Source organism: Triplophysa rosa, linkage group LG8 (assembly GCF_024868665.1).
Source record: "Triplophysa rosa linkage group LG8, Trosa_1v2, whole genome shotgun sequence".
NCBI lineage: Eukaryota > Metazoa > Chordata > Actinopteri > Cypriniformes > Nemacheilidae > Triplophysa > Triplophysa rosa.
In genome coordinates, this window is record NC_079897.1 from 983512 (window position 1) to 995833 (window position 12322).

At 39.6% G+C, this 12322-nt stretch overlaps 2 protein-coding genes across 5 annotated transcripts; one reads left to right on the forward strand and one right to left on the reverse strand.

Moving 5' to 3' along the window:
* Positions 1-534: 534 nt before the first annotated feature.
* Positions 535-6375, forward strand: azin1a (antizyme inhibitor 1a). 2 transcript variants are annotated; one of them, XM_057340808.1, is made up of 12 exons: positions 535-722; positions 2257-2378; positions 2505-2666; positions 2747-2920; positions 3046-3218; positions 3398-3532; positions 3723-3804; positions 3929-4003; positions 4089-4254; positions 4464-4582; positions 4691-4905; positions 5002-6375. In XM_057340808.1, the coding sequence occupies exons 3-12, from the start codon at positions 2559-2561 to the stop codon at positions 5114-5116; spliced, it is 1362 nt and encodes a 453-aa protein (XP_057196791.1). In that variant the 5' UTR covers positions 535-722; positions 2257-2378; positions 2505-2558; the 3' UTR covers positions 5117-6375. The 2 variants fall into 2 exon arrangements, with proteins under 2 accessions (XP_057196791.1, XP_057196790.1); XM_057340807.1 differs by lacking the exon at positions 535-722 and adding an exon at positions 1277-1493.
* Positions 6376-6528: 153 nt separating this feature from the next.
* Positions 6529-9659, reverse strand: klf10 (Kruppel like factor 10). Of its 3 annotated transcripts, none has more exons than XM_057340810.1 (4): positions 9553-9659; positions 8858-9025; positions 8085-8712; positions 6529-8001 (listed from the first exon to the last, which is right to left on the reverse strand). In XM_057340810.1, exons 1-4 carry the CDS (start codon positions 9571-9573, stop codon positions 7727-7729), a joined length of 1092 nt encoding a protein of 363 aa, XP_057196793.1. In that variant the 5' UTR covers positions 9574-9659; the 3' UTR covers positions 6529-7726. The 3 variants fall into 3 exon arrangements, with proteins under 3 accessions (XP_057196793.1, XP_057196792.1, XP_057196794.1); XM_057340809.1 differs by having other exon boundaries at positions 8085-8715; XM_057340811.1 differs by having other exon boundaries at positions 8085-8715; positions 9467-9581.
* Between the last annotated feature and the right edge of the window lie 2663 nt (positions 9660-12322).

Below are 12322 nucleotides of genomic sequence, written 5' to 3' on the forward strand. Positions count from 1 at the left end.
TGAAAATTGCTAACATTCTTCCAAATATCTTTTTCTGTGCTCATAATTGATACAGGTATGTAATTACATGACGGTGAGCAAATGATGACGGAATCTTCAGTTTTGGGTGAACTATCACTTTAAACAAATAGAGCCATTGTCAAGCTCATTTGACCTTCTGACTAAACTGTTTTTGGTGAAGGACTTTTTACAAAAATGGAGGAAAAAGAGTACTAAATGCTTTATGTCCAGATATAAAAACGTTTATGTTGTGTGTTAAACATAAATAAGTTCAACTCATGGTAAAAACACATGAAATTTCTATACGTGAGTTGATGAATAGATTTCTTTCTGATTTAGGTTATTAACAAACTGCAGTTGCATTCAAGTGCACATCTTCATCTATGTGTTGTTGATCATTTGCTAAGAAGAATGTGGTGGTGAATCGGAACTGTGAGATGTGTTGTGATGGAGCAGAAGTTTGGAGAGAGTGAATCCTCCGCCCTCTATAAACGGAGTCAGCGCATGTAGTGAAGATCACTTTCACATGAGAGAAATAGAGCTGCAGGTCATCTGAACACTAGTTATTACCACTGCAGAACACTTTCAAGAGTTTATCTGCTGTGAAATTACTCTGACAATTACAATGTTTCATCGGCCATCAGTTTTTCCGAGCGCAAAAGTCAATGTTTTGACAGGAAGTGTGTAGCCGAGGCGATGAAGACTTTCTCGACATTATTCAGGTATGAGATTTCTCTTATTATCAAAATCGGTCAATTTAACAAAAATATCGATATGAAACACCACCTGATTGCCACAGTGTTTAGCGGACGATAAATGCAAAACCAAACCAAAATGGTCATGAATAAAAAAAGAGTGTTTAATATATATATTTTTATTAATAACACTTTGTCTCAAACGCACCTGCTTTTAAATATAACTGAGGCTATACATACTATTGCTCGATTACAGTACATACGATTTTCCCGTCTTTGAGCATATAAACCGTATACAAATATACAATTAGTAATTATTACTAGTTTATTGTACAGTGACATTTACAGTATAATAATGCTTACTGTAATATTAACTTTTAATACCCCAGTTTGGGAACCACTGGCCAATAGTTATACCAATATTGAAACCATCTTATATAAAGAACAGATCGAAATAAAAAATATATCACTACGTCTCCTCCATAGACTGTGTAAAAAGGTCTCTTCATACAGCATAATTTCGCTCATCGCCACGCCCCATTAACTGACTTCACACATAATTCAAAAATAGCCCCGCCCCCTTTACCCTTCACCTCACAACCGACAACATCAAGCGTGAAGCGTCATGTTGTTCAGCTGAACGACTCTCAGCCGTACGCACGTTCATACCGGATGATTAAACGGTTGTATAGTTGATACCGTCAGCTTTATATTTTACATCGGTGCTCTCGTTACTTTGTGAAAATTCCGCCGAAAAAGACAAGACGGTTTAGCTCAAATGCGCGCGATTTCTCCGGTGTAAGTAGCTTTGGGTTTACTAGCTAACGCTTCTGCTGTTTTATCGCCCTTTCCACACATCTCATATGTCCACAAAGTGCTTAACATTTTCGAGTTGTGATATTTCTGTGAGCATTCGGCTGCTTCTACATTCAATTATAATTTTGTTTAATATATTTAAAAAGGCTTTTGTGCAGGTTGATGCTAACCTTCAGAATGAATGACTGCTAGCAGTACATTAGCATGCCATTTAAAGCGTAAGCCTATGTGCGTTTTTACACAATGTTACGAAAAAAATCACAAATTTAGACTGATTATTTAAATGTAACTTTATAAGTAAAACAGAGAGATTGTTTGATAATTTAGAAAGCTGTCTGTCAGAAAGATCTCTTGTGCTCTAAAATTGGCACCTCGTTTATTTCCTGAGTGATGACTTAATTTTCATTTATCATGTTTTTCATTCATTATAACAGAAAACCAAACAACATTGAAGAGATTTATACAAGTCAATACATTGGAATCACATGTTACACGTGTTTTTTTGTTATTTATGTCATCATAACATTGTGCCCCAGGGGTATTTTACAGATTGTTGATATTCAGCGTATTCTGCATTGTTTTGTTTAAGTTAAACATTTTTTAAATAATAGATGTTTTTAATATATATTTTGGGGACTATTTTCTCCCAGGTTTGTTTTAAGCACGCAAATAACACAGTGCCCATATAAACTAAAACAACCAACAACCCTCTCGTACATCATATATGATGTTAAATCTCTTTCAGGTGTATGTAAACTACGAGAATAACTTGGGGGCTTTAGATTACCGACAGCAGTTTGACTTCAACGCCAAGCCCCCTTGGGATCCTAGCTGATAGCTGGAGAGGTCAACCTTTGACCTGTCCATGTAAGTTCACATTCACGCTTTAAAGGAATAATTCACCTTCATACGCTGTTGTTTTTCTCTGTTTCTTCAGTTTACACATGAGGGTGAGTAAATCTTTGAGTGAGCTTTCTCTGCTTGTGTTTCCAGTGGATATCGCTTGGACCCAAGAGCCCTGAGGCTTCTCATCATACAGTGATCTGAATGAGTATGAAGGGAACTCTGGATGGTGTGCGTCATTCTGTGGAGCTGCTGAAAGACAGTACAGCTCTCAGAGATGTGATCGATAAACACATCCATGACCAAACTCTTGTAAGTATGCCTGGAATGTTCTTTTTTTTTTTCACGTTTGTTCGTCATGTTTCTAAACGTGGCATACTCTGTTTCTTTAGGCACATAAGAGTGCGTTTTTTGTAGCGGACCTTGGCGTGATCGTGTGGCAGCAAGTTCGCTGGAGTGCTCAAATGGAGCGGGTTCTGCCGTTCTACACGGTTCGGTGCAACAGCAGTCCCGTGGTGATCGAGATCCTGGCTGCTCTCGGCACTGGCTTCGTTTGCTCCAGCAAGGTGAATTTAACTGTCCCTTGAGTGTTCTGCATCCAAAAATAACAGTCTTGTTCTATATTTGTGCTTTTTGAACTATTTGAAACTGTTTCTTCAGATTATGACTGTCCCAAGTGTTTGTCTTTCAGCACGAGCTGGATTTGGTGAAGGGCTTCGGGGTCTCGTCTCATGACATCATGCTCGGTGGCACGTGTAAGCAGCTGTCTCACATCAAGTACGCGAGCAAACACAACATCCCACTCCTGATTTGTGACAACGAGGTCGAGTTGAGGAAGATCGCTCGCTGCCATCCCAAAGCAAAGTGAGTCACACGAGTAAATCCTCACCATACCAATGGCAGTGAAACCCTTAATACCACAGTAAAGATCAATATTAACAATTTAAATGGAGAAGGTTCATGAGAACAATTATACATTTTAGGACGAATGAAATACTGAAATCTTAAAATATTTTTTACTGATTCTTTTATTTCTACAATAGGGTGGTACTGCAGTTGATGTCAGATAGCTGTTGTGAAAGAGAAAAAACAGCGCTGGTCTTCGGCTCGACGCTGAAAGACTGCAGACATCTGCTAGAAAACGCCAAAGAACTCCATCTGAACATTGCAGGAGTCAAGTGAGTTTCTCTTTTCCATTGAGAGAATAATGAATGAAACTGTGATCTTAATGTTTTTGGACACTAGCATTACATTTTTGTGAATGTTGTGCAAGTGTCACATGCAAACAAACAATGCTTCAGTTTTCTCACAACACTCTATATATGTATATATGCCTCATTCATTCATTCCGACTTATTTTTTGCACAGATTCAACGTTGCCAGTTGTGGTCAGGACACAGAAGCGTTGTGTCGTGTGGTGTCTAACGCCCGCTGTGTCTTTGATATGGGGGTAAGTCTAAGTCATCACTCATGATGTCATGGATGAAATTCTGCTTTGCTTGTTTGTCATATAGAAACTGTGTTGTGAACTTTCCTGCCGATTCCTCCGTTGTAATGCACGTATTTCATCGTAGGAGGAGCTCGGCTTTGAAATGAATATTCTTGACATCGGGGAAGGCTTTGACGGAAGCGAGGCGCAGTTAGAAAAGGTGTCGTATGAAAGATGGGTTGCGGTTCGCACTTACCTGATTTTAAGAGTTCTCTTCTGAGACTGTGGGGTTGTTTTGTGTGCAGATTAACACGACACTGAGACCCATGCTGGACATGTACTTTCCTCCATCAAGCGGCCTGTCAGTCATTGCTGAACCTGGAGCTTTTTATGTGTCCTCTGCCTTCACGCTGGCTGTGAATATAATCGCTAAGAAAACTGTGGGACGAGATTTTAGTGGTCAAACACACAGTGAGTACCAGTCAACATAAACTCATAAAATAAATCATGTTCTCATGACCACCTGTTTATTATCAACGACATGATGTGACGATGTAAATGATCAAAACAGTGTTAAGTTTAATATTTATTGTACTTGCATTGCAAAAGGACATTGATTTTTGTATGTAAACAGACATTATGCCACAAAACAGTGGTAATGTCATGTGTGTGATTGACAGATCCACTGTCAGCCAATGACGAGCCAGAGTTTCTCTACTACATGAATGATGGGGTTTATGGGTCTTTTGCCAATAAGCTGTTGTGTGAAGATTCTATATCGAAGCCGCTGGTGCACAAGGTACATTTCTCTCTCATTGTTTTATTTAATGTCAAACTGAGTTTCAGGTGTTTCATGTATTGTTGATCTAGTTTTCACACGTAGATGTTGTGTTGTTGTGTTTGTCAGGGAGTGGCTGCAGAAGAACCCCTGTTCTCCAGCAGTTTGTGGGGTCCATCTGAAGATGATCTGGATCAGGTGTTGGATCAATGTCTCCTGCCAGAACTTGCTGTAGGCGACTGGCTTCTTTTTCTCAGCGCGGGGGCAAACAGTCTGAGGACAGCGTTCACTAACGGAGACGAACGCAAACCGCCTGTTTTCTACACCATCACTGAACGTGACTGGTATGAGCGAACGCTTGTGTCTCGTGTATCTGTAACTGCTAGTTTCAACCTGATCTGTTTGTGATGAATTGATTTGGGATTTTTTCCTCTCTGCAGGAAAGAGATGGATAAATGTGTCATCAGTCTGGACAGGAGGATAAAGAACTTCTCTCTGGTACCGTGCTGCCTGCAGCCAAACATGTCAGATACGCCTGTCTCTACTCCAGCCTAACACAAAGCCTCATGAGTTTGATTACTCTCGTGTTTTATAAAGGGAGATTTTAGGCACTTAAGAACGTGATGTCTTCAGTTGCTTCGAAGGAGTTTGAACGTGACCAGATAGTAGATGCTTACAAACTCAATAGCCGTTAGAACTGATGAATTTACTGCTAATAAATGTGGTTAGCTTCAACAGAACAGGCCAGCTGGCGTTTGCAGATATTGCTTTATTATATTTAAGGCCGTTTTATAAATATAAACACAACGCATATGAATATCTCTTGAAAAGTCAGTCATGTATGCCACAGGCAAAGGTTATTTATTAAATCTAGACTATTTATCACGTCTAGTTTCGTCATCAGATGCGTCTCAAGAAATGTGCTCTGGAGTTTGGATTATGGTATGGTTTTGGATTGTGAATATAAATGATCAAGAATGTCGATAATCTGGATAATCGTGATCTTTGACATTTGAACTGCTGCATCGATAGACCAGCCGAGTAATATCGAGGAATCTATACGTTTTTTAATAGACGAACTGCAATGGAAACTTTGTATGTCAGAAAACAGGTAGAAATCGTATGGCAGAAATATACTTGACGAAGTATGCAAAAAGTAACAAGCATCAATATTCTATAGAGTGATCGTTTCTGTTAAATATCTGTGCATTTGTGGAGTGACATGCACAGAATTGTGGACACTAAGAAAAATGTATAAAAAAGTTAAAGAGTACATTTCGATTTCCTTTGAAAAGGTTCTTATCAAACGATTCTATTCTTTTACCTACACAGTAGTTTGTCTTGTATAGGGACACAGAGAATGCAACACAACATGCGTTCAAGAGAGTGTGCCGATGCACAAACTTAAAAAGATCCTGTGTGACTGGAAGCGTCTGTGTTTATGTGCTGGTATAGGGTTTGCTTCAGTCTAGTTTCTCTGAACGTCAGGTGAAGCTGGACTTTGTGTTAAGATATCAACAGCGTTATATCAGCATTGATGTGTTTTGCGCTGGCTGGTCTCAGAATGTGTTGATGGTGGGAGCATGTGATGCTGGGTAAAGCAGGAGAAGTGGGTTTAATATAAGGATTGAAAACCCTTGGTTATATGATTGCTCTTTTGCTGTAAGATCATTTTAAAAAGATGATGACAAGAATGAGAAAAAATGTTCCATCATATCAGAACACGTACTGTAGAATCTTTGTTTGCCATTTACAGTATTTGCCTTTTCATGACCAAGTTGTGCTGTCAATAAATGATATTAAATGGCTTTGTGGGGGTATTTATTTCCAAGTGATATTTTTAATGCAAAAGTGAACTTGAAGCTTAATTCAAACAAAAAACAAAGTCAACTGACACACTCATACAACATACACTCATCTAATCAGTCAGATTGAATTCTAGCCATTTTAAGATTTTTGTTTTTCAAAATCTTGAGAAACCATTAGCTTTGAGTAGCATTAGAAATTTATCTGACGATGTGTTCTACAAGATACAAAACTGTTTGACACCTCTGCGTATTGTCAATAATTGGTTATAAGAATTTAAGGGAAAGTACACCCCAAAAATGACATCATCATTTATACCTACATTTACATAAATGCATTTGGCAGACGCTTTTATCCAAAACGACTTCCATTGCATTACTATACAGTCTGTGTGTGCAATCCCTGGGATCGAACCCAAGACCTTGGTGTTGCTAGCGCCATGCTGTAACCACTGAGGTACAAGAAAGCCATAAATTATACCTCATTTAATCTTCAGCTTTAAACCACGTGATCTTATTATACATGTTTCAATAGCTTGAGATGTCAGTCCAAATGTGTTCGTAAAGAGTACATAACATGAGATCATGAAAATGACATTTCATGCTGTGTGTAATATTGCCGTGTTTGAAAGTAAGCATTCTGCCAAGTTGTAAATCCAAAGGTGAATGAATAACAAAGTTATCGGCTTGGAAAAAAGGGAGTCGACTATGAATCACTCAAACGAGTCGTCACTAGTCCGATTCGCGAACCACCACGGATTTACGTCGCTACATATAGTCCCAGCATACGTTTTGCTAGGACTGCCTGCGAAAACTTCACTCTTCTCCCCCAAACACTGTAGCTCGTGAGCCTCATTCACGGTAGACCAATCACAGCAGACTAGACCATCTGACCAATCACATCAGACTAGACCATCTGACCAATCACATCAGACTAGGCTAGCGGAGAGGAGGGGATTAGACGGATGAATCGCCCGAACAAATCATTTGAGAGTCAGTCAAGAAGTAAGGTAAGAATAACTGCCTATTATTACGAAAGTGTTTTTACACCTTCTATGCACATAAACTTGTTGTTGGACGCTCCATAAACCAAAGTAGGACCTTAAAAATCCCTAGTTATGTACTCTTTAAAGTAAACATAGGCCTACATTTGTCATTGGGTTATGTCTTGTCCGTTTTTAAGTTTTGCATGTCAAGTTGAAAACAGTTCAAATTGAAAAATGTGTTTCACATTGAAAGCAGTTCATTTAAAAAAAAAAAAGTCTTAAGTCCCCCATGTTCTCTTTTATTCTGCTGTGATCCATCCAACTCATGCTGTATGAATGTCCTTCTGGAATGTTCTGTTCAAGATCCATCTGCGTCAACTCGGAGTCTTGGGGGCCAAAGGTTGCAGAGTACGACAGACAGCGGTGATGTTAAGACGTCTGATCTCCTTCAGCCACACGGGTGTTCTCCAGGTGGTGAGATGGCGATTGGCGTGTTTGGCCAGGTGGTCGCTGCGCATGAAGCGACTGTGGCAGACGGGACAGGCGAAACGCTTCTCTCCCGTGTGCGTGCGCCAGTGGCGTGTGAGTTCATCAGATCTGGCGAAACGTCTCGGACAACCATCCCAGCTGCACCGAAACGGCTTCTCACCTGGAAGAACAAGAAACATTCAGTTCAAACTGACCTCATCCAAACTATAAATAAATCTTAGAGAACAGGACTCTGCTCTGTACCTGTATGGGTTCTCAGGTGCGCTTTTAGGTGAGAGCTTTTGAAGTATGTTTTCCCACAGTCCGGGTGAGCGCAGACGTGGTCTCGAGGCCGTGACGGAGATGCTTTTGAGACGTTTGAAGATGAGCTGCGGCCTGGAGCCGGAGAGATGGCAGTAAACCTCAAACCAGATGAAGGTGATGTGAACATTTGTTTAGGGGCGACCGACTTTGGCACCACGACCATCACTGAACCTTCGGGCACAAAAACCACAGACGGTTGGCAAACAGGCTGCGGAGGGACGGAAACCAAAGAGCGGAGTGTCAGTGGATTTATCTGGAACACGGAGATTGATGGCACGCTTTCAGACACCGGCCGGAGAGCTGACGGTGCTTCAGAACTGAGACGCTTTGGGTTTGTAAGTTTTGAGTCGGACGGACAGCAGGGGCTGTTTAAATGAGTGTGCTCGTTAGCAGATGAACACGTGATGTCTGATGTTTCAGCAGGACTGAAGGTGTTTGTGGAGGGAAGTGCATCTGAGGTGTGGCGGATTACACTGATAGCATGACATCTGGGCTCATGGGCGGGACTGCCGGACCCCTGGAGCGCCTCACTGTGGGGACTGTATGGTGGGGTCATACAACGGATTCCCTGCTATGATGAAAATACAACCAGTTTAGGATTCTAATGTAATTAATATTTTATATGCATAAAATGCTTAAATATGCTTATTTCCTTTGAAAACATAGTTCTCATGTTCATGTCGTTCATCTCTGTGTTTTTATATGTCACTCACTAATAAAGTCTGGTTGAAGTCAGCTGTGACCGAACTCTGTGAATCTGTGTCAGATGAAGGTGTCAATGGCCGAAATTCTTCCTGCTGAAAATTCACAGCATTCCAGTTTGTGTTCAATGAAATCACAGTTTCTGAATCTCTCACACCTGGATCCTGATTTGACAAAATCTGCCAGAACAAAAGGAATCAGGATAAAGAAATAAATAAAATGTGACGCTTAATAGAATACAATACAATATAATAATAATAATTATTATTTATTCCATCAATACATTTAGAATGTAAATCACCTACTGATTTATTAATTTAAAGAGCAAGCCCAATTATCTCTGAACATAAATATACCAAATGAAGACTTTGGTTCCAAAATGAGATGTTTTAAAAAAAATCATGTTTTTTTATTGTGCATTCCAATTAATATCAATCAAACTGCAGGTGGTTTGTTTTGTCATAATATCTCAAACAAAATACAGCTAACTAACACAATAAAAACATGATAACATAATAAAAAACAAGATTTTATTTTCAATTTTTATCTCATTTTGGAACCAAACTCTTCAAGTAAACGCCATTTAAAACATTTTATCATGAGAAAATAGTTACCATTACCTGAGCATCTTTTAAATGAAACAAGATTAAGTTCGAAGCAGGCAGAATAAAAAATCATTCCTAAATACATTAATATGTTTACTTACACTTTTAAAAATAGGAGACATGCTCGTGCTGTATAGTAACTTGCGTGTTCGACTAAATCTTTTTGTGATAAATACAGTAAAAGCATCTGGCAGCTGCGATTCATTCACGCATCAGAAACCCGAGGGGCGCTTGTGGGCGTGGCTTCCCTTCAGGCCAATCATCGACAAAGGTGTGCGAACCGCTAGCTAATGAGAAGAGAGAGTGAATGCGTGATCGGTGGATGATGCGCGCGCTGTGCGCGGCGTGGTACACAGTCAGCTCTCATTCCAGACACGAGGCACAGCCGAGTGGATATTCAAGCCGAACTCAGAACCACTGCACAGTCACTGGACCTTTACTGACCTCACACACAAATAACTGCAGCAAAGAAATCACATTATCTTTGACATGAATACTGGACCTACACTAGTAATTACATATGTCAAACAAATTTAGAGATATATTTTAAATAGAAAAGGCCCACAAAAGAGACTGGGGACACTTGTCTATAATATTTTCCCATAATACTTTCTTTAAATATAGTGAAATATCAGGAATATCAGGAAACTTTTACATTGGGATTTCCATGACGGGAAACTCATGAAAAAAATCTGAAAAGGGTCATAAACGGGCACATCTTATTGAACGATTTGTAATAATAGCATGTTTTTTATTTATTCGTTTTATTTCGTAATTTCCGGCCTATCTGTAAATCTCTTTACTGTAAAGCTGCTTTGCAACAATGCAAAATTGTGAAAAGCGCAATAGAAATTTGTTTGAACAGAATTGATTTGAAAAAGTAAATATTGTTTTTTGCAGTAATGTAAGGTCTTAACTTTTTTTGTGTGTAAAACGAGGGTATTACAATTTTTATATGATTAAAAAACAATATAAAAAAACAGAATAGATATAAAAGTTGTAAAATCTGTTGAGGGTGTTCCAATTATTGCATTATAGGCCAAACAGTTCTGCGGTTGTTTCTTACATCCACTGCAATGTTATTGGGTCACTTGGAAGCCTGAATTTCAGGACTGAACTTCGCCCTACATTTGTGTGTGTGTGTGTGTGTGTGTGTGTGCGTGCGTGTGTGTGTGTGCGTGCGTGCGTGCGTGCGTGCGTGTGTGTGTGTGTGCGTGCGTGTGCGTGTGCGTGTGCGTGCGTGTGTGTGGTGTGTAATCTGGAGCACTCTGCAGAGGCAAAACATGCAAGTATCCCAACTGATTAATTTTTGCTCACATAGCCTACTTCAATTCATTCAAATGTTGATAAATTGTTATTTTGATGACTTCTTAAGAGAAATTATGGTAAAATCACTGTAACCTCGAGTGGCTTAACTCAACTTTATTTATATAGCGCTTTTTAGAATTTTCATTGTTACCAAGCAGCTGTACATGAGACATATTGACCATAAGCAAAACAATCAAAGTTATACCTGTAAAAACAAGAAAAAGGTGAAAACACAGAAGACAAACACACCCACATACAAAACACTCCACACACACAATATGCACACGTATAACACACATAGACATACACACACACACGGACGCTCAGACACACGGACGCACACACACACACGCACAGGCACGCACGCACGCGCGCACACACACACACACACACGCACACACACACACACACACACACACACAATGTCTGGTTTACTATCTCCGTGGGGACAGTCCATAGGCGTAATGTTTTTTATACTGTACAAACTGTATATTTTATCCCCTACCCCTAACCCTATCCCTAAACCTAAAGATCATAGAACACTTTTTGCATTTTTAGATTTTTAAAAATATTGTTCTGTACAATTTATAAGCTTTTTTGCCCATGAGGACCTCAATTTTGGTCCCCACAGTGACACGAGTCCCCATGTGTTGGTGTGCATTCAGGTTTAGGTCCCCACCGGGATATACAAACATGAACACACACACACACACACACAGACACGCACGCACACAAACACGCACGCACACACAGTGAAAGCACACATTTAATATTTAATATAAAGAAGAGAGAAACACAGGTCAAATATTAAACAGACTATAAATTCCTATATGCAATATTAATTAAGTAAAACTTTAAAATTCTAAAGCAGCCCCCCGGCCAGGCCAATAAAACTCTAATGGAGAAAAAAACCCTCAGGAGAACCCAGGCCCAACCAGGGCATTCCAGTTCCCCTCTGGCGAAAGCTGCTGCCTCTGGCTCGACAGTGCTCTCACAACAAGGCTAAATAAAAATAAATAAATTTACTAATAAGGTAAATTATAGATTTAAGATTATCATTAATAATCTAATAGCATTTGAAATTTTGTAGTGAAGACGTGTCAAGTCAATAAGCAAGATTTTAAAGTTAACGCGATGCTTTATAGGTAACCAGTGCAAGGTTGACAGAACCGGGCTAATATGTTCATACTTTTTTGTACGTGTAAGAACTCGAGCTGCCGCGTTTTGGACCAATTGGAGTTTTTGTAATAAGCCTGCAGGGCAACCACCTAACAGTGCATTACAGTAATCTAGTCTTGATGTCATGAATGCATGAATGAACTTCTCTGCATCTGACATTGACAGCACATGACGTAGTTTAGATATATTCTTAAGATGGAAAAACGCAATTTTACAGGTGTTGGCGACGTGGCTCTCAAATGACAGATTACTATCGAATAGAACGCCAAGATTCATTGCTGATGACGAGGATTTTATGGAACATCCGTCAATAGTTAAGCAGTATTCTTGGTTGTTACGTATAGCAGTTTTCGGTCCAATAAGTAACACTTCAGTTTTGTCCGA